The 22,636-nt window shown below is 35.2% G+C and overlaps 1 protein-coding gene across 5 annotated transcripts in view; it reads right to left on the bottom strand.

Annotated features, from left to right (window-relative positions):
- The window catches only part of KCNJ3 (potassium inwardly rectifying channel subfamily J member 3), a 123,209-nt gene that overhangs the window by 13,261 nt on the left and 87,312 nt on the right, over positions 1–22,636 (bottom strand). Inside the window, exons 3-4 of one of the 5 annotated variants that reach the window (XM_074363681.1) lie at positions 17,413–17,471; positions 10,419–14,653 (exon numbers count right to left, since the gene is read on the bottom strand). The exons of 2 other annotated variants lie outside the window; for them this stretch is intronic. In XM_074363681.1, the coding sequence (XP_074219782.1) occupies positions 17,428–17,471 (44 nt within the window). In that variant the 3' untranslated portion in view covers positions 10,419–14,653; positions 17,413–17,427. Of the gene's footprint in view, positions 1–10,418; positions 14,654–16,625; positions 17,472–22,636 lie in introns of those variants that run through there. 2 more of the 5 variants (XM_074363680.1, XM_074363679.1) reach the window with 2 other exon arrangements.

Here is a 22,636-nt window from a genome sequence, read left to right as displayed (position 1 = left end):
CTAGATTCTCTCCCAGGTTCTAAGTGAAAAATGATCTGTCTACAGCATTCTTTTCATGGAGGGACCCAAGATCTAGAGGCAAAATCCTCAACTGGCCCAGTGACCTTGTGGGGAAATTTTATTACATATATCTTTGCAGAAAACTTCCACAGCTAGGAACAGAATATTTACATCACACAAATGATACCAAGATATATACTATATAAAACTATCTAATGTTTGAAGGCTTGATCATATTACAAAACAGTATAATAAAGGTCTAAATAAGGAAGAAAGAAAAAAGGAAAGGCAAGTGACTGAACCCACTTGGAGTATCAGGAATCAAGGTCTTTGGCCAGATGCCCACTTAGAAATCATACCACTTAGAAATCATAAGAGAGAATTAATAAAGAAACCTGGTAAAGAAGAGGTTCATTTTGTGACCATAGATATCCGTAGGTATCAATTTTTGTATCAGTCATAATCAGAAACTACATTCTTATATATTCTACCAATTTTAATAGGTTTGGAGTTACTGATGTTTTACCCTTAGATAGGTCACTTTTTGAACAATAGACAAGAACAAGGATTAGAAAATAATGTCATGCAATTATTTTATTTCAAGTAATATTTCACTCTGCTTGATAAACATTCCTGAAGTTAAACACGATTATATTTCATTTGACCTGAAAAATACAGGAACTGTGTATGATTAAATCCTCTCATATATATTGACAAAATTATTCTGAGATCGTTTCATTCACTAATTTGTCTTTGTTTAACAAAAATTCCATAGGGAAAAATGATGGAAATTTATCTGCATTTAGGAGATGAGTCAAGAATAATAGAAATATTTTAAGCCAAGTCAAAAGGAAGAACACTGGAGGTACTGATTTTAAAGAATGAGAAGGGAAGCTGATTGGTGGGATGAGGTGTGGGGAGTAAGTTTTTTTTCAGATGTGTTATTATGAAGTAATATAGATAATCTCTAACAGTATCATCTAAAATTTATTGATATATATTAACATATATTCTAAAGTCTATGCTAAGATATTTTATTGAATTATTTTATTTTCAAAATCCCTGTGGAATAGTTACTATCTCATTTTCAGCTGATAAACCTGTATCTAAAAAAAAAAAAACTGGCAAAAAATCTGAACAAACACTTCATCAAAGAAGATATACAGATGGCAATTAATCATATGAAAAGATGCTCCACATTATATGTCATTAGGGAACTGAAAATTAAAACAACAAAGAGATACCACTACACACCTATTAGAATGGCCAAAATTGGGAACACTGACAACAGCAAATGCTGGTGACGAGGTAGAGCAACTGGAACTCTCACTCACTGCTAGTGGGAATGTAGAATGGTACAGCCACTTTGGAAGATGGTGTGGCAGTTTCTTACAAAACTAAACATACTCTTTCCATAGGATACAGCAATCAGGCTCTTTGGTATTTACCCAGATGAGTTGAAAATTTATGTCCACACAAAAATCTGCACACAAATGTTTACAGCAATTTTATTCATAATTGCTAAAACTTGGAAGCAACAAAATGTCCTTCAATAGGTAAATGAATAAACAAATTGGTGTGTATTTACACAAATGAATGTTATTCAGTGATAAAAATAAATAAGTCATCAAGACATGAAAATACATGGAGTAACCTGAAATGCATACTACTAAGTAAAAAGAAGCAAATCTGAAAAGGCTACATACTGTGTGATTCCAACTATATGACATTCTGGAAAAGGCAATAATGGAGAGAGTGAAAAGATTAATTAGTACCAGAGTTTGGGGATGAACAGACCAGAGATTTTTATGGCAGTAAAACTACTCTGTATGACGTCATTATACACTTGTCAAAATTTAGAGTGTGCAACACAAAAGGCGAACCCTAATGTAAACTATGGGCTTAGGCTGACAATGATATGCCAATGCAGGTACACTGATGGTAACAAATGTACCACAGTGGGGCTCAATGTCAACGGTGGGCAAGAATGCATGTGGAGGTGGGGGTGGAGGGGGAGGAACTGCTGCGAGGGAGGCGGGAGATGTATGGGAACTCCGTACTTTGTTCTCAGTTTTACTCTAAGCCTAAAACTGCTCTGAAACATAAGGTCTATTGATAAAAAAGTAAATTAAAAAGTTTTTCAAAAGGTAAAAGAAAACAAAACCAAAAAAGCTGATACCTAAGAGAGGTTAAGTAACTTGCTTAAGGCTTCACAGCTTGTAAGTGATGAAGCCAGATTACTTCTGTTCTTGGAATTAACTTTTCCACACCTCAAGGACCCTTATCTATGCTTATTTGCTATATTTCAACCATTTCAGTATGCCATAAAGGTGCAACAAGGCACCATGATGCATATGGTGGGGGGAAAAAAACTGTTGACCTGTTTTCTTGTCCAACAATATCTAAATTTTGATTATTATCATCCATAAAGCCATAGCTAGAGGAGTCTTAAATCCTTAAAAAATAATGGAAAAATTACATTTAAAGATGGAATGAGAAGTCACACAATTAAATACCCTATTTTATTGTTCTTAAATTTGTGTATTCTAAAAACCTTGCTCACCACATTAGGCAATACTTAGCCTATTCACATAAGTGTTTATGGGCACATCTCTTTTACTGTGCCTATATTTTATCTCCATAAAATGAATGGATGCCAGAAATAGGTGTATTTTTTATGTACTGTAAGCTAATTTCCAAACCCTAAGTTTAATGTCAAAGTTTCCACAAACAAAGATAATATTATGTAAATCATTCTTTAAAAATATAAGGAAAAAATTCCTCTGTAATTTTAAACCATTATTATTGCTTATACTATTTACAGGGGCTCCATCCTCTCTGATACTGACAGCTCCTACTTATTTATAGACTGTTGTCATGCTCTTTTATCTACTTCTTCCCTTAAGCAATACATACTCTTTTCCTAATCTTTGTTCAGATGTGAATTCTTACAAGTTCATAAAATATCTAATAAACAGTGGAAAAAGTGGAGCTTACTATAACATACTTATCACATAAGATCTAAGTCTAGGATGGTTATGAAAATATGCTAGGATCTTAATGGATAAATGTTTTGATCACCATAAGAGAAAGGAAAATGTACATGGACTATTTGTCAAGAGAAACAGAAAGTAAACATCCAAGACCTCAATCTGCCAGAGGTGGATTTAACATGATACTTATGAAGCTTAAGCTCCAGGGACTTGCACTAGCACATGTCCTTTTTATTTTCATTCATTTGATAATTTTGTTTTCTTTTTTCTTAAGAAGAACCCCCTCAACTCCAAATTACACAAGCATCCATCCCTGCCTAGCGCTGAAGCCGAGAAGCGCTATAACATGTAATCAAAGCATGGTTCCGTGACTTCGACTGCCCTCCCAATGAAAAAGATCTGCCATTTCCTTGTTGCTGTTGTTTATAATTTATCCATTCTTAATACTTATTAACTTTGGAAGGAGATTACACATTCTGCATACTTTTTATTGGCATTCTCTATTTCACATCCGGTACATATCTTATCCATACAAATTGCCACTTGACCACTGTTCTTAATCTGACATCATGCTTCCCCACCCTGAGGCTAGTTCAGAAAACAGCCCTCCACAGAATCTGGCAATTGTCCTAAGGACTCTTCCTTACAATTTCCATTCTTTGATTTCATGGAGAACTCAATAAATGACGGCTCTTCTTAGTATAACCATTGTTATTATATTTTAACATTTACTTTCAGGGACCAAGTTCTTATTATACACAAAACTATTCCTATAGTGAAAGGTTAAACTTTTTCATTTCCTTAGAATGCTGGAAAACATCTATCTGATAAGGAGCATCGGTGTTGTATATTGAAGGGAAATTGTACGTATCACCTAAAAAAATGTTTTACTCCACTCAGTGGGGGGGGGGGGGTAATTGATGTGTTTTATCAAAGGTTGTGATACAGTCTGATAGCATTTTGTAGAAATCACCATGACTGCTCTGTGGAGGAAATATCTGATCAGGGCAAGACTAAAGCAGGTAGACCAGTTTGGAAGCTGTAGTAAAAGACAATGGCTGTGGAGATAGATGGAAAAGATATTTAGGAGGCAAATTTAACACGACTTGAAAACTCATTGTATTTAGAAGGTGAGACACACTGGAGCATGACAATTTCATATTGTTAGAATGAAGAAGATGGATGGACTTGCCATAAATTTTACTTGTACTCCTCATAAGAAAGGGAAGATAAAAATAGTAAATTATATCATACCCTTTTATTTTCTGAACTTTCTGATTAAATTTGTCTGACAGTTTTGTACCGTCATGCCTGCCAACTTATAGTCCTAGCAGCCAGTAGCATGAGAAAAATAACCATACTCATCTAATCATGTGCCATTAAACTAAGAACAATTACTTCCAACTAAACTGTCTCTCCATTCTGCTAAGCTCAAAGGAAATGTTATGACCGAAATGTCACCTCAGATCTCAAGTTTCTATATCTGGCATTAATTTCATTAATTATAGCTTCTTTGTTTTACTCTTGATCTGCTGACAGAGAACCGGCTGGGTCTCAGCCAACTAATCAGATTAAATACATTGCATTTGAAATACATGATGTGCATCTTAATGCAGTTGTTTTTCCAAGGCGCCTTTCTGAACCAACAGGTATCAATTATCTTACAGTGGTTTGGTGATGCTAAAATATAGTTTTGATGGAAGCCATTAACTTTTCTATAATCAATAGAAATCTGTTGGAATACAGCCACGATTCACTGCTTCTTTTCCAGGAATATGAGAGCAAAATAGACAGAGAAAATGTACTTTATTAAGAGCTCAGACAAAGAATTACATCTCTTGTAAGCTGAATAATCTTATTAGCCTGAATAGTTCAATTAAAGAAACTCAGAATAATTTGAGTTGGACAGGCCTTAGGAAATATAATCTAAAACACTAACTTGTATCAAAGAGGGAAACTGAGGTACAGGAGCGCCAGACTCTATAGAGGTGTCAGACTTACCTAGAACACAATTGGATTTATAGATGATGTCAACACTAGAAAAGTGAAATGGGGATGTGAGTTCAATGACCACCTAATTTGAACACAGTCTAAATCCTTGCTTTAAAATGAAGAGAGCTGGGAGCTTGTCTAAGTCACCCAGATTAATCTCATTCTCAGTATAGGTTTAGTTACATTCTGAGTTACCTCTTATTTTAATTAACAGTTCTGGTTGTTACTAGAATCTGTGAAGGAAACAGCGATCTGTTTCTTTCTCTACTGCCATTTAAAAATAATCTTTGGGTTTCAAACCTTGGTATGCCTCTTCCAAGGCCCAATCAACTACTTTCAGCCTTTGTTGAACGAGGGCAAGGAGTGAAGTAACAGAACCAGGATGGTATGGTGACTGATATGGTACCATAAAATGGAGGGTTTTTAAAGCTTTATTACTTTAGACCTAAATATTATATAAAATCTATTATACCTAAGACAGCATAGCTGGCATAACACATTTTTGATGTAGTTACTTGGTTAAGTACATTCTACTTTTTACTGACTTTTGTTTGAAAAACTCTAAGTATTTTACCTCTAAATCTATTTATCTAGCAATAGAGAGTAAAAGTTCTTGATTTTGAGAGGATACACAGTTTTACACATCCAAAGACATGGACAAGAGAGATAAACAAGAGAGTTCCCACCTCTGCCAGAGGCAGCACCATTCAAGGGAGCAGCGTGGGTGGGAACCTATGTCCTAACCTCGTGATGCATGTTAGAACAGGGTAGCTCTGCTTTAACTGAGCCCGGAGTCCATCTGAACTGCCGTTCCCATTGTCATTCCACGTTGACATTACTCAGAACTACTTGTGCTAAATCCACTGATTACTTCAAATTCTCTGACCAGTCTTCCCAAATCATCACCCAGAAACGCCAACACTCCTCCCCGACCCAGCAAACTCATCATCTTAAACATATTAGAAACTTTTAACTCAACCTTTCTTTCTCCCAGCATTTGAGAATCTACCCCGCCTTGGTTGTCTTTGCACGTGGGAGGTGGACAGGGCGGAGTTCACTGGAAGCTCCATTATTAAGTTGCCTAAATATTTTGTCACCGATTTAAAATATTTGGGTAGGTTTCCCGAGGTTCTAGTGTATGTGCTTTTCAAACACTGGCTCTTGTCAGTGAAACCTACCCATCCGGTGATCATGTGAAAAGCATGCTTTAAATTTTTTTAAATGTATATGCTAGCAGAGAAGTAGCAGTAATTTTGAAAATTTAGTCATTGGGTTCTGGTCATTTATTTAATCTTCTAGGACTTAATTTTAGCCTAACCAGAATGTAAATGTTAAACTCATGTCATCTATTTAATATGAAAGTAATAGAGCATAGAAGTGCACTCAAATATATGTCCTTGAATCTAACATATTATTAGACTATACTAACATATTACACGTTAGTGTTCACATGTATACTCTATTCTATAAATAACAGAATATTATGCATATTGATGTTACATATAACATGTAAAATATAAGATACTAAAATACTGTTAGTCTTCTGATAGTATCTGCTTTTATTTGCTAAAATCTGAATTAGTTACAGAAAATATATTGTTCTCTCCAGAATCTGATTATTAGACTCATTAGCAGCAACATTAGAGAACAAAATTTTCTATTATGTTTATGACAAACTGTATAGCTTATAAATGTGTTTATATTTATAAATGCCTGTTAAAATATACCAGATTGGAATATATTAGACATAGATATACATCTATAGCAAAAACCTAATCAAACGGTAAATTTTTTAAATGCACATGTTTAAATAAAAGCAGTAATTTTCTGAGCATGTATAGAAAGCTTCTATACACATCTGTCTTCAATTTGTTTGCTCCTCCTCATTGATCCTGTATCCTCTAAATATCACTAGCTTGTAAGACTCCTAGAGGTTTTGAGCCTGCTATAAATTATATCTCAAGCAGGGGTCATCACTGGAAAGAGGCAATAGTCTCTTCATACTTGCCAAGCAGAGAGAGTCTCTCAACATGAGGCAACCTATTTAGTAGACTATCTGTTGAGCTGCTTTAGGAAAAATATCACCTTTCAGAAGTCTTAAGGGAATTTCTGGACTAGAGCAGCAAAACACAGAACAGTGATAGATTTTATCAATACACAAGTCAAAAAGAGTGAGGGGTCCTTTTGAGAATTTTTTTGATTGAAGTATTAAAAAAAAAAGGGTGGCTAGCCAAAAAACTAAGAAGCCAAATAAAAGCTTATGCCTAGAACACCTTGCTTGCAGGAGCTAGGTTTTTCTCAGCAAATCAAGGAGGGTATAAATTCATTAAAAGATATGCTTATGTGACACTCTCAGAATAGGAAATAAAGGCAGGTTTATTACATTGGAAGCAATGAAGGATTTGATTTGGGAAAAGGTTGTCATCTTAAGAGAACAGAATGTACCAATAAGAAAGGTTAAGGGGGATCTTGGAGGCTCAGATACACAAGATATATAAAAGGAGTGGAGATTTACATGCTCCAACCTGTTCTTGAAAATGAAACTGTAAAAGATGACCAGAGGCCCCTAAATGCTGTATACACTGTTTCTGAGCAGTAACTACAAATATATGCAAAATTACTGTATTTGAAATTCTGTTACATGAAATGTGCCTGCTTTAAATCAAAGTGAAATTGCAGGAAAATATCTGCCTAAACAAACACACATTTACACATATATATAAACATATACAGGTAGGTTTGTCCGAAAAATAAAACATCCAGCCAAAATATGCATAACAGAATTGATTATCTCTGGATTCACTGTGCAGCATTTTGGAGCAAGTTGTGTTGCCCGAACTCACAATATTCAATCTAAATACCCTGATTATTGGAGTGCTCTTGTCAAAGAGAAACAACTGTTTAAAGTATCCAAACGTATCTATTTCTCAGTTAGCATAAAATTAGCTTATTATGTCTGAAAAGCAAATTTTAGTGACAATTCTAAAATTACCGATGTGGAAAGAGCTTTTTTTAATCTATGTGGGAAAGTTTTTTCCATATTAAATTAGCAAAATTCCATACATTGACACTGTAAATTATTAATATCTTCACCAAATTCTCTTGAATGTAAATAAAAATAAAATAACATAGGGATTAAATAAAACTCTTTAAATACTTTATAAGTATCTGAAAATCTTCAGATGCCATAATATTTTAGGAAAAAATCTGGTGTTGGTCAAATGCTATGTCCTCTGAACTAGTCTTTATGGACATTACACATATCCCATTGGGCAAAGACTATTCCTTATTCATTTGAGCCTTTTCTAATGATTAGTTAAATCTAGTTGCATATTTGGCCCTCAATAAATAATTCATGAATCTTGAGTAGCTGAATGACCAAGGATGACATGGCGAAGGGAGCCAGAGCCTCAATCAGCCTCTATCTCTCTCTCTCACTCTCCCCTCTAAGTTAAATAAATATGTACTATGCCTATCCTAGAAGGCCAAAAAATAGGAGAGAAGTATTGCTGAGGACTTTTTCAACAAAAAAAAATTGGTGGGTGAGTTCATGTTAGGTAATTTTACCACTGATCTTTGACTAAAATTTTTGATCTTTGACCACTGATCTTTGATTAAAATTTTTATCCCAGCCCTGTATTCTTGGTCAAGTGTTTTGTACAACGGTACAATTTTCTACTAGTGTACAATTAAGTTGTTTGTAATAAGTGATGGCTAATGAAACATCTTGCATGGATCCTTGGGGCCCCGAGTCTTCATTTCTAAGACCAACTCCTCAAAATTGCTACTTACTCTTTAACATTTCTCTAGCTATTCCAGTTATGTCATTAATACAGTCACTCAAGCATTTAGGTATTGAGCGTTGTACTAGGCACTGAATATAAATTGACAAATAAAACAGGTTTGATCCCCAATCTGGTTTACATAAGAGTCTCGCAAAGAATAGATTTCTAAACACAACGTTTCAATGAAATGTGATAACATCGATCCAGGCACTTCTGAAACTCAAAGCTGATGCATCCACCCAGGTCAGGGAAAGTGAGGAGGTCTCAGTGCACAGAGGAATGATAATGAAAGGGTAAATTAGGAGGAAGACTGTTCAGGCCAAGAGCTCTGAAAACTAGACTGCCCAAAGGGGAAGCCAGAAGACACTCTGAGTATATTGAGAAAAAACAGTTCTGAACAAAACATAAACTACTAAAAGAAGAATAAGTAGGTAGCGACCTGGTCAGAGCAGGCCGTGAAGCCATACTAAGCAGACTGAACTTTAAGAGAATCACATACGTATTGAAGAATTTTAAGTGTGTCACAGACCTAGCAAGTGATCACTTCCCTTTCAGATTTGTTTGATTACAGGGCTGCTAGCACCAAATAACCCCATAACTACTTTCCCTTAAAGGGGCTTCATATATGGTTTAACTACAGCCCTTTCGAGAAGACATTTTTGTAGTCATTAGTTTACAGTAGTTGCTTCCGCCTGCATCCCCTGCAAGGTTAACAATAAATCTATTTCTGATATAAGCCACTTTCTAGTTCACAATCCCTTATCTGGTTTTCTTGAGGCTGGATTCTGCTTTCTGGTTTCTATACGTAAAAATGTATATTTATGGTCTGTGTCATATGATTTAAAAAACACGGTTTCCTTATCCCCATTTTTTAAATGTCTTTACATTTTTCTAAATAGAATACCAGTGTAAGCAAGAGGTGTATCTTAAGTTTCTTATATATTTCTTACTGGTTTTATTTCACAACGAACATTTGACTTTTTAATAACTTTGAAAGGACTAAAATCCAGTGCAGTGTGACTTTAATGTCTATTACATTTAAACACTCAAATCTTTGTTAAAAATGAAGGGCTGATATTTAACATTTAAGGAGACTAGCATGAGTGTATCAAGAAATAAATATTAATAAAAATAATATTACAACAATATAGTCTCAAGTATAAGATCATTTAAGCCCAAATAGACTTTCCTCAAATTCATGTCTCTTTAAAACCAAAGCAAATAAGCCAAATACTGCACACCAACAGGTTGTACTTCAAGAAGGTGGCAGCTCTTCAAAGATACACTCATTCATTCAGCAGTTACATGAGCACTTCCTTTGTGCCAAATACTAAAAAGTCGTAAGACTAGAGATGAATAAATAACACAAAACCCCTGATTCAATGGAGATAACCTTATATAGAAGCAAAATTATAAACAAATACTTCACAAAAAAAGTGATAAGAATAAAGCAAGGAATGTATGTATAAATATTCAGATAACAGGAAAGGAAGTAATTATTGTTGGTCCCTGTGGTGAGATCAGAAACACCATTCAAGAAGAGAGACATATGAACTGAGCTTGAAATACACGGAAAACATGGTTGAAAAGGGCAATATAAGACCAGCAATGGATATGATATATTCAAAGTTTAATGAAGGCAGTAAGATTAGAGACAGAAGATTACATGAGAGATAATACAGCATTAAGATTTATGAGATTATCATATGTTAGGTGCTGGAGAAATATTTGTTGATTGAGGCAAAAAAGATTGAATAAATAAAACCATGAATTATCACTGGACTTGGTTCATTGACTAGATATGGGAAGTTTCTATGGTACTTCAGTCCTCTTTACCATGACCTTTGGTTTTTTTTTTTTTTTCCTCCCTTCCATCTTCTAATTCTATATCAACATTAACTGTTCTTGTTGAATCACTGTCTTTTTATCTTCCAATTATTATTCAGAAAGTTACATTAGTGGACACAGTAAGTGGATAAAAGCCAACACAATGTTGCATATATATGATTTTACACTTTAATTTTTGCTAGTGCTGTATGAATATTATTTTGCAACATAAATTATTAGAATCATCTGTTAAAGTTACAACATGTCAAAAATGGGTATAATGGTATCATGTATTTCTTTAAAATATAGTTTTATCAATATTTTGTTAGTATATTAGTTAAAATAATGATTCATTTACTTGGGGCAATGAGAGCCTTACTTTTGTAATCTAATAGGCATATTCTGTTTCCATGCAAACACAGTGTACATTATTACAGCACAATGTTCAGAAATGGGCTACATAAAGTTTCAACTACAGTGGCTAAGCTGGTTACAGTCCATCCTTGTCAATGAAGCAAGGGGAAATGGAAAGAGACCGATTTTCTGGATAATAATGAATGGAGAATGTCTCGGGTCCAATTCCTCTAGAATATGCCACACTCACTATTTCATTTTGCCAATGACAGAAACTGAATAAAATATATTTAACTGCTGTCATAGGTCAGCCAGCACTACTGAAATGTCCCAGTGGTTCAAGATAATGATAAGGTGCTGAGATGGAGTTGAAAGCACTATGGATACCGCCTTTAATACTGTACTTTTAATTTCACATATTTTAAAAAGTAACTGATCATTTATATATGACTTATCCACCTCAGACATTTGAAAACCTACTCAGTTTCATTTGTAAACATCTGTGGAGATCATACTCCAAGCCTAAATACTGGAGTCAGAAAAATATTACACTGCACCTGGTGTTTAATGTTTTTGTGAAGAACACCATTAAGTGTGACAAGTAGACTGTAGGCAGTGAGCAGTAACAGTGCATGCTGAGGTATTCCAAGTCCAAAAGTAAGAAAGTAGCATTTCTGCAGTCTTTGGTGTCGTTCTGCTGCCAGACAGATGCTCATTTATTTGGAAAAAGTAGCGCATTCTCTTTTTCTTTCTTGGAAAGGTCTTGCCGCTAGCATTTCCATCCATTGACTTAAGCTTTGGAGGTAGGTTTTGCTTTCTTGAAATTAGAAAGCCATCCCTAGCAAGGTGCAAGACATAACTGATGAAATTTTATTTAAATTACGCTGCAGAAAATGATTTGTAGATAACTTGATTTTGAAGGGATATCAGAAAATATTTTTTTAAAATATTTTCAAGCTCACAGAGAAAAAAATGTGACAATGAATATATATATTTTCATGTATAACTGAAAAATTGTGCTCTACACTGGAATTTGACACAGCATTGTAAAATGATTATAAATCAATAAAAAATGTTAAAAACATATTTTCAACCTCTAAATCTTTACAGTAGATTATTTTCTAATAGTCAACTGCCTTGTAGTCTATCCACAAAAATATACACTTCAAGGAAACAGTGTCCATGTTTTTGACTCGTATGTCCAGGCTATGATTCTCAATATCATTTTCACCCACAAAAAAAGATCCCTGGCTTTTTGAAGAATTGGCTCATTCCAGGTCTAGGACAAAAAAATGCTCTGATGAGACTCTGACTTCTTGTGCTGAAAAACAAGAAAACTCAAAATCTAACTGGATTGTGTAAAAGAGACACAGGAACCACCCTGACTGAGCTAGTACTGGTAAGAGGTGGGGGGGAGGGGCTCAGCATGAAAAAGAATAATGAGTACAATTAATAAAAACCCTGAATGTACAAAAATCCATGAGCTCATAATGACACTGCAAAACATCTTTCTACAGAAAGGGATATAGACATAAATACAGCTATCGCTATAAAGAGAAACAAAGTGTTCAAACAAAAGAGGAAAAATAGAATCCCTTCTTTCACTGGGGGTAGCTGGAGTATCAACATTTTACTATAAAAATTGGTAATGAAATGCAAAAATTAAAACTCAAGGTGCTTGGACCGAATTGTGTCCACTCAATATTCACATACTGAAGCCCTAACCTCTGAACCTAAGAATGTGCCTGTTTGGAGACAGGGCTTTTAAAGGAGTAACAAAGGTCAAATGAGGTCATCAGTGTGGGGCTCTAAGCCAATGTGACTGATTTCTTACAAGAAGAGAAAGAGAAACCAGGGCTGCAGGAGCACAGAGAAAAGGCCACGTGAGGACACAAAAGAGAGTCTTTTGCAAGCCAAGGAGGCACAGCTCAGGAGAAACCAAACCTGCTGACACGCAGATCTTGGCCTTGCAGCCTCCAGAACTGTGACAAATAAATTCTTAAGAGTGTTTTTAAGCCACTCGGTAGGTGGTAATTTGTTTTGGCAGCTCTAGCCGATCAAATGTACAAGGTAACTGAAAAATTCTAGTTGTTAAAGGCAAATTTGTCTTTACAGTATTCCAGATAATAAATTATAAAAACAGACAATAAAATCAGAAAATCACCACCATTCTGCAACCCCAAATGAAATAATGATTCAGGCAATGATCACCAACAGATACTAAAATTATGAGAAAAGTTGACAGGGAAATTTACAAGAGAATAACCTGGCTGGGACCTGCATTCCCAACCTGTCTCCATCACTAAAGTAGGACAAGTGGATATTATGTGTGCCCTGATGTGACACGACATTAAGTACCCAGCGTTAGCTTCAAAATATTTTTGTTAAAAAGATAAACCTAAATTGAATTATGTTTTTTGCTCTAACTTCCAATTCTCAGGAAATATACTAGATGCAGGTACATATTCAATTTGATCATGAAGAAACAGTCAGACAAGTTTAGAATGCAGGACATTCTGCCCATTGATTGTTTTGGTTTCTTTGATTAGTTGATAGAGGGAAGCATGGGGATTGGCTTGTATATACAGCGAGCGATCCTTTGGATCCTAGGGGAGAAAAAAGACACTGGTGAAAAAAGTGGTAAAATCTAAATAAAGTGTATAGTTTAGTTAATAATATTACACCAGTGCCAATTTCTTCCTCTGAATCATTGTACTATGGTTATTTAAGATGGTAACATTAGGGGAAGGTGAGTGAAAGCTATCCTGCAACTTTCTGTATTTTGCAGTGTTTCAATAACTCTAAAATTGTTTCAAATTTGAAAGTTAAAAAAGAGAGACAAGGCAAATTCAAAGTGCACAGCATATTTGGTTCTCAATTTGAACATACCAATCACAAAGTGTCATTTAAAAAAAATCTAGGAAATTCAAATATGAATTCAGTATTAGATATACTTAGTTTTGTAGGCATGATAATGGTATTATGGATGCAGAGGAACAACTTATTTTGGGAAAAAAAAACAAATTTAGAAGTATTTAGTGATAAATATCATGATGCCAAGGATTGGACTTAAAAATTATAGAGGGAAAAAAAAAAAAGAAAATTAAGCATTGATTAGTTTCCATTGATAATGGTTTAATCTGGGGATGGGTATACAGGAGGAGGTCTTTATAACATACTTTCCATATCTGAGTTTGTTTGCAAGCTTTAACAATAAAAAGCTGCTAAAAAGTTTATAAGCCATAAATTTCCCTTGGTCATGCAACCAGAAAAGAGTTGTAGACTTGTTCCTAGCCCCTGTCTACATCATTCTCTGGCTATATGCTGCTGAGTGTAACAAAAGCTTCATGACCTGCTGTTGCAAGGGCTTCCTAGCAACCTCTGTGCCTACTCTGAGGCCTGCAGGAGAATCTCATAAGCTAATAAAGAAAAGCTTTTACAATTAAAGCATTAAGTGCTATGAGATTTCTATTGCACTCTATCGACTTCCACGAAAACAAACAAAAATATCAGATGCATCAGTCATGTTTTGTTGGGCTGCCATGACAAAATACTTCGAACTGGGTCACTTAAACAAGGGAAATTTATTTTTTCAAAATTCTGAAGGCTGGAAGTCCTAGATCAAGACACCAGCTGATTCAGTTCCTGGAGAGAGTTCTCTTCCTGGCTTGTGGTCAGCCATCTTCTCACACGGCCTTTCCTCTGCAAGTACAGAGAGAGAGAGAGGGAGGGAGAGAGAGAATGTCTCTCTTCCTCTTCTTATGAAGCCACCAATCCTATTGGATTAGGGCCCCACCCTTATGACCTCATTTCACCTTTTCACCTCTTAAAGACCCTATCTCCAAATATAGTCACCCTGGGTTTAAGGCTTCAATAAATGAATTTTAGGGGGTCACAATTCTGTCTGCAGCACATGTCAATGGAATATTTGTTCTAAGTCTCCCTCCACCAGCATGGGTGAGAGGACAAACATCTCTGAATTTCGATCAAGTATGGATCAGGGTTTTAACATAGAAACATGGAGGATGAGATGAGACAATTATATAAAAATGATTATCAGTCTCTAACAGGCATGTGAAATAAGAGAATTTCTTAGTTGATGGATAAATATGACTTTGGTTAACCAAGATTTTTGACCTTTTATAAGTTTTCTTGTTGCCCATGTTTTGAATCCCAATTGAATAAATGTAAAACTTATCTGAGATGTGGGCTGTATAGAAAGTACAGAAACAGACAGTAAAACAAAGGTTAGAATAAAATACCATGAAATTAAAGGGGAAGGATTCAGCAACTAGGAAGCACTTCCCAACAATGAAATCTATTAGAGCGGGAAAAGTTCTCCTGGGGGAAGTACAGAAATCTTATGGACCAAGTCATTTCAAATAGACTAGACAAAATAATAACAAATGGCATTAAGAGAACAGTCCCTCAAGAGAAAGATGTGGGTGGGAGGTTGATTAGATAATTTAATAGAGCTGTCTCATCTTTAAATGTCTATAATTCTAAAATCCTATAAGATTTTTAGACAGTTTGGTCACCCAAGAGAGAGACTTCAATTTCATTCTGTATGACATATTTAATAGGTGAACAGCAGTGCTCATGCAAGCTTGGCCTGGCTTGCTCTCTGGGGCTGGCACTACACTAACTACAGCTCTAACATAAACCTCAATGAAACCAATAATTACTAAGCAATCCCTGTGCAGAATTTCCACCAGACATCGAAGGCTCATATCAGCACCATTAATGCAGAATTATTGAAATTTAAATCAGAAGTGTTTATCCAACACTGTGATGAGATAAAGTGATTTGAGACTGCTTATCATGATTAAGGCTGCAGATTGCAGGTTATTATTAGAATGAAAAGGGGATATGAAATGAATGGGAAGAAAACCAAACATGAGTTCTTATTATCTGGGGGAAGAAAAAGATTGCATCTTGAATGCAATTAATGCACTAAAATGGTGTAGCATTGTCCTGTTTCCTGCCCTTTTATAACTGAGGACCTGCATGAATAGGACATAACGCTTCAGAGCCAAATGAACAAAAACAAAGTCCCGACCTGTTTAAAATCTCTCACAAGGCTTTATCTTTCATATATGAAACTATTATTAGTGACTAAAGTAAAGGTCAATGAGAAATTGCAGTAGGAGAAAAGGGCTGACTCTGAACTACACTTTACATCCATACTTTAGAATATATCTACAGAATTATTCACACTTACATGGAAATGTCATCCCATGGAAATTTGTTTTCCAAGGCTTCCGTAAGTTGAAAGTTTAATGCTTAAAGTTATTTATTATAAAATTTGCTGATGTATTCATAATTTTCTACTACTTTAGAATCCAGTTATAAAGAATACTGCAGATAACATCAACCAGTATGTAATTATTTATGTTTATTAAATAACACATCTATCACTTATTATAGTCAATTGTTAGTGCTTTTACGTTCTCAACAGTTCACATACCTTTAATAATATTTGTGGATGTGCCTTTTTTTTTCCCGCAACTAGAATATGACCTCTTTTGGCTTAGGGAATTCATTTATCTACACACCACGTGGTATGAGATAGCTAGCTAGCTAGCTAGCTAGCCAGCTAGCTAGATAGATAGATAGAGATTTAGATGTACTTATATGAATCTATATTTGTATCTATATCTATTTAGAAATAGATAGCAAGCTCCAAAATGTAACACACATGAAGGGAAAAGTTAAAAACAAGTCAAAGCCAAAAAAAATATGATTTTATTTCTTTTTAATCAGTGAAAACTATTTTTAAAAAGTACAACTTTTTACAAACCTTGATCAAGTCCCAACAATAAATATTCCCTTTCACACAGTATTATGTATAGGAATTTTTACTCACTATACCTTTTGAAAGGGACTTCTGTTTGATTCATGTTAACTAATTTACTCTTTTACATTAAAAAATATTCTGAATTTCCCATAAAGGATTCTTTCATTATCTCAATTATAAATAACTTTGAGAATTTACTAGATGCCAGACAAAGGAACACCCTCATGAAATAAACATTCTATTGGGAAGAGAGACAAAAGATAAACAAATAATCGAATAACATCATGCAAGGCAATGATAAGCACCCATCCAAATACTGGATGTGAAGAGACACCTCCCTGATGGGCAGATGTGTGAATAAAGTGAGCAAATGAAACTGTGAGAATATCTGGCAGAACAGGGTTTCAGCAAAAGGACCATAAATGCAAAGGCCCTAGGGTTAGTATGAAGTTGGCGAGTCCGAACAACAGTAGGGAGTTCAGTGTGACTGCAGAGCACAGCGTGGGACAATGAATGTTAGAAACGGAGTCAGAGGGGCTGCTTGTGTGGGCCTCACGACTGAAGGAAGGAGATACAGGGTATAAGGAAGGGGATCCATCCCCAGTCAAAATGCATGCAGTGCCTATGTTTAAGTACACACGAGGTCAGCGCTGGGTTGACTCACACATTTTCCATCTATTCAGCATTGATTCTTTCTGGTGAACAAGGGCATGTGTAATAAACCTATAAATAAATTACAAAGAGGACACTGTTGAAAGCTGACTCTACAATCAATATTCATGTCTAATGCAGTTTTAGAGAGCAAAAACAGGATGTAAAGAACTGAATATAGCATGGTAGAATGTATTTGCTATTATCAATTATGAGCACAGATCTTTGGAACAGAATTAGCTGTGGAGGTTTTTTAAGTTCCTGAGTATTCTCCATAGCAGAATTAATAACTACGTATGTTCACCTTTTTAGGACAGAGTTAAATTCAAAACATATATTAAAGAAGCGCAAAGAACTACTTAAGGAGTAAAAAAAAAAAAAAGATACAGAAAAATAATTATATGGAAATACGGTTTTAAAGCAAATGTTTATATTGAAAAGAATTCAAACAAATGAGGCAACTCTGCTCTCCGATCTTCCTAACTCGGGGCGGTCTGGGGGGGGTGGTGCGCAGCAGCTACTTCTGCACGTTCAACACACCATAAATACAGCAGCCTTGCTTCGCTGTAAGTCACGGTGCCTGCTTTAACTGTCTCACCTATTTATGGCTGTGATCTTTTCAAGAATTGCTTTCTGGCTCTAAAAGTATTTTGTTAAATTGCCTCGCTTACAATAAATCCTTTTGTTACCACTGTGTTCCTAGGATTTAACAAAGATCTTAAAATGTTCCTGGATGGTCACCTTTCACTACAATGCACATAACATCACGGATTATATATTTTTACCTAAAGACCTTGGAAGACATTTCTACTGAGATAATTATAAAAGAAAAAGACTGAAAAATGAGCAAATACAATTTTATCAACCTAATATATTGAGTGATTTCCTTAACATACTTTATTTTTTACTCTACAAATTCACCAGGACTATGTACTATTATTATATCTATACATTGTACTAAGCATGATATATGTGAAAGCTTGGCTAGTAACTCATAAAATGACATGTGTCCCCTGGGAATGGAGCTATGTCATCTATGTCAAAAGTCACACTGTTAAGTAAAAACCAAGAGAAATCACTGAATTTAGTTTTAAAGGAAAAGCTGCATCGTTAGGAAAAAAATGTGTATCAGGTGATAATCTTGATAGAATTTTGAGGAAGTTTTGAGGAGAAAAAGTGTCAAGACTAGATTTGGGGACACTGTTTAGTTAAAGAGCAATGTGGTTATTGTGCAGTGAGTGGCAAATATGCAGACAGTACAACCAGTTGATTAATATACACATTTTGTAAAGCAACCAGTTGTGACAATTTACCTGGGGCATGTAAACCAATTTTGAAACACAACATTATAGGGACAATGCATTTATCTCTGACGCAGTCGGGTTATAATGTCTTTTCTTTATAGATGAGGAAAATGTTGGCTGACACCATCAGAATTTGCAACTTAAGCCCATTCCCCTACTCTTAACATTTTGTCCTTAGGGCAAAAAAGTTGAATTTATAAGATCAATAACAAGAGTGATGTATTTCAATCTCTGTAGTGAAATTTGTTTCAAATTACTGGATGATGTCAACACCAAATACAAGCTATTTGGTATTTTGCTGAGAAAAGTATAAAACTGATCCCAAACAATAAGCAATTTGTCTCTGCCAGTGGCCAAGTAGCATGTCTGTCTAAAGCCCTGGTCCATCAGAATTCAGTGACGCAGGCAAGGACATGTAAGAAAGAGGGAATAAAATGAATTAAATTTGGATCCTAATAGAATGTGGAAAGGATCTGACAACAGAAAGGTGACTCTGATCTGTGATTTCAGAAACAGGAATCCATGACTCCAGGAGCAGATCTCAGAGGACTGCGAATAACATGGTCAACAAGAAGAGATGCCATGGGCTGTGGGTTCCTACCAGTTGCCCTTCAAGTAGAGGCTTGTGGTTTGCACTCGAAAAAGACGACTGTGCCAGGTGGGAAGAAAGTGGGGCATGGCCGCCAGCTGGTTATTAATGAGGACACGTAGGCTTGAAAAAAAACAAAACAAAAAACATGGGACAGCAGCCCCTGCTAGCTACTAAACATAGCAAAGAAACTCTTTAGCAACCCAATACAATGTTTAGGAGTGTGACTTCCAGCTATTCACTTGCTGTGTAACCCGAGTTAATATCAATTCTTTACTAACATCAATTCCTGCATCTGGAAAACAGGAATGACAATAATAATACCTTGTGGATACTGCCTAGATTAGTGGAGACACTGAAGGAAAAGCACTAACATCTGTGAGACATACAGGACGTGCTCCATAAATGTTAGTTAAGATTACTGTTGATATCTATAATATCCCGAGAGAAGCTTTTATTGCCCCCTTTCCAGCTTCACCCACTGACTGTGTCATAGTGTCAGGCAATCTGTTGTATGACATAGCAAAGTAAATTGTGGACAAACTATATTCCTGTCTCTTCACGTGGTTATGGGAGAACCAAAATAAATCAAAACAAACTTTTGTAAAGCCCACATCAACTCCCAGTATTGTCCTGTGCCTGTAAGAACAGAAAGATCTGCCGGTGTTCAAAAAAAAAAAAAAAAGATTTTTTGTATGAAAAAAGGGGGTAAACCAGGAGACTCAGAATCACTGTCTTATTATGAAATCAATATCCTACAAGAAATATGGAACAACTCTAGAAAATTTCCAATTTGTCTTCTCAATAGAATTCAAGATTCTGCAGCTTTCACCATAGAAAGGTCATAATACAAAAATAAAGCTTAGATACAGATTTTTTAAAAGACTGCTTTAAATTTAAAAAACCATACATATGCATACATATTAATTTTGTCCTTACTCCTCTTTTCCAACTATCAAATAGGATACATTTGGGATCCTGCACACTACGACGAGGTAGTTTGTCAAAATTTCCTTGATTATGTAAGTGCCTTTTTGGTTCTACTGGTCTTTTGATTATAACTGCATTAATTTTAGAGGTCAATTTGAACAAAGTTTTACCCTTTTAATATTGATTGTTCTCATGGAGGGCAATGACATTCAAATTTTCTTTTGCGTAATAATCAGTCACATAAACATTTATCTAAAGAATAAATAAATGCCACTTTTTTTTCTCACAATTATTGTTGTAATGCTCTTAAAATAGATCCTAAAATTTCTTTTCAAGTTGATCCAAGATATTTTGTATTTTTGGTAAATTAAACCTTTGTCCTTTTATAGAATTTTCTATTTAATTGTCACTAGTAGGAAGGGCTGCTTAGTGAGACTTTCTTTTGCCCAACAATTGACACCTAAGGAACAACCTAAAACCTAAGGAGATTTTTAGCATTTTTTAAACTTTTATTTTAAAGAGAACTTCAAGCAATAGGGACCAGACCCTTCCCGCAGGCATAATAAGTGTGGCAGAATTAGATGAATTGCCAGCAGTCTCTGCTGCACATCTCCAGGTCCCCTTCTCCTGTCCCTTTTCACTAAGATAGCTCAATGCCCACTGAATACTGTTTCTTTCCTCAATATTTCTGAAAACTGAAGGCTTGCTGGAGCAATACATGGCGGCAGGTCAAGAAGGGACAAGGTGTCATGGGGTGGGGGCTCATGGTTAGCAGATGGGGCCAAAGAGAGAGAAAACTGCAGCTCTCCAAGGAAGTAATGGAGGGGATTGAAACAACGTTGCACATTGTTCCCAAACCCTCTTCTCTTTCCTGAGGACCTGCTTTGTTAGCAGAGGCTCCCAAAGCATAAAAGTGTATGGAACCAGTTTAGAGCCATCACCTGGTCAGCCCTATCACACTGAACACAACAGGTGTCATTTGACACCAACCATGTCTCCTCTCTTTTGACCATGCATTTCAGAAAATTTAGGTGTCCCCAAAAGACTCTTAGTGCATACACAATGGCCTTTCCCCACTCAGGTCCCTCACCTGACACCAGGTGTCAATCAGACCACAGCTGGGCTTACATGGGTTTTTACAGTGTGCTTAGAGTACTGCTTGGTACATAGTAAATATACAGTAAATGATATAAATCAATAAAGGTTGAAAGAAAGTTACCCAGGCTTTATCCCACATGGGAATAAACCTAGTCATCCTATTTCCACTCTGGACACTCTGGACAAGAGAATGCAAGAGACATCACAACAGTAGGCTCTAAAGTAAGATGTAACTTGGAAAAGTGAAAAGACCACCCATGAGTGGTGGCAAATAGAATGTCTTTATTCTGATAAAATTTTATAAGAGCGTGACACCAAAGCACCTGCCAGGAAAGTAAGTAATTATCTATTATAATTTCTTTTTTCCTGTTCTAATAAATAGCCTACTCATAACTGAGCTCAAATAAATATTTAAATTACATTTCCATCTAGTTACTTTTGGTTTGGAATTTTCTTTTTTAATTCATGTGAACTTTAATTATATTTTTGAATATTTTTCAAATAGTAAACCAACTGTTACAGGACTATTTAATGATTCTTTAAAAATAAAATTTGATGTGAAATGCCAAATTTAAGATATGCTGAATCTATTTCTGGGTTTTCTGCTCTGGTTAACTTTTCTGTCTATTATGATAGTATTATTTTAAGTACATAATCTCTTAATTTTACAAATTGCTTTAGTAATTGGCCCTTATGGTAGCTTATCTAGCGGGATATGTTTTTTAATGTGCCCTTGTCTTGCCTGTTTTTCTCACTCCCTGACCTTAATGTAGAGGACAAGTCTTAATCATCTTTAAAACCATATTTAGTGCCTTGCACATATATATAGTACTGAACTAAATTTTGGAAAATATAAGTAAATAATGTAAAATGTAAGTAAAATAAATATGTTATACATATATACATAAATTTATATATATATAAATTTTCTATAATGTGGAATTTCATAGGCATATGTGAAATAGGTAATGTTATTTCCTTATGAAGACTTACACAAGGTATAAAAACTTGTATAAACTAGGTATGTAATACTAGTTCTTCGAGTATCAGGCAAAAATAAAATATCATGGATAAGATGCTATATTCTAGGAAGCATGTTTGTTACTGCTCTATATGAGCACATAGTTAAGAAGTCCTTGGGTTTCAGTGTACAGTTCATTAAAAAAACAAAGATACAATTGACTCTGCTTCTGATGGAAAAGTGGTGAATAAAGCAAAAACCCAAAGCCAAGGCTTTCTGTTTCAAAACAAAAGCCTGTTTCAGCAACATCTGCCTACTCTTGTTGACCCGATGTTCCAATGTTACTTATTCTTTG

This window comes from Camelus bactrianus, chromosome 5 (assembly GCF_048773025.1).
Source record: "Camelus bactrianus isolate YW-2024 breed Bactrian camel chromosome 5, ASM4877302v1, whole genome shotgun sequence".
NCBI classification, from domain to species: Eukaryota; Metazoa; Chordata; class Mammalia; order Artiodactyla; family Camelidae; genus Camelus; species Camelus bactrianus.
This window is presented reverse-complemented; position numbering and strand designations above follow the sequence as displayed.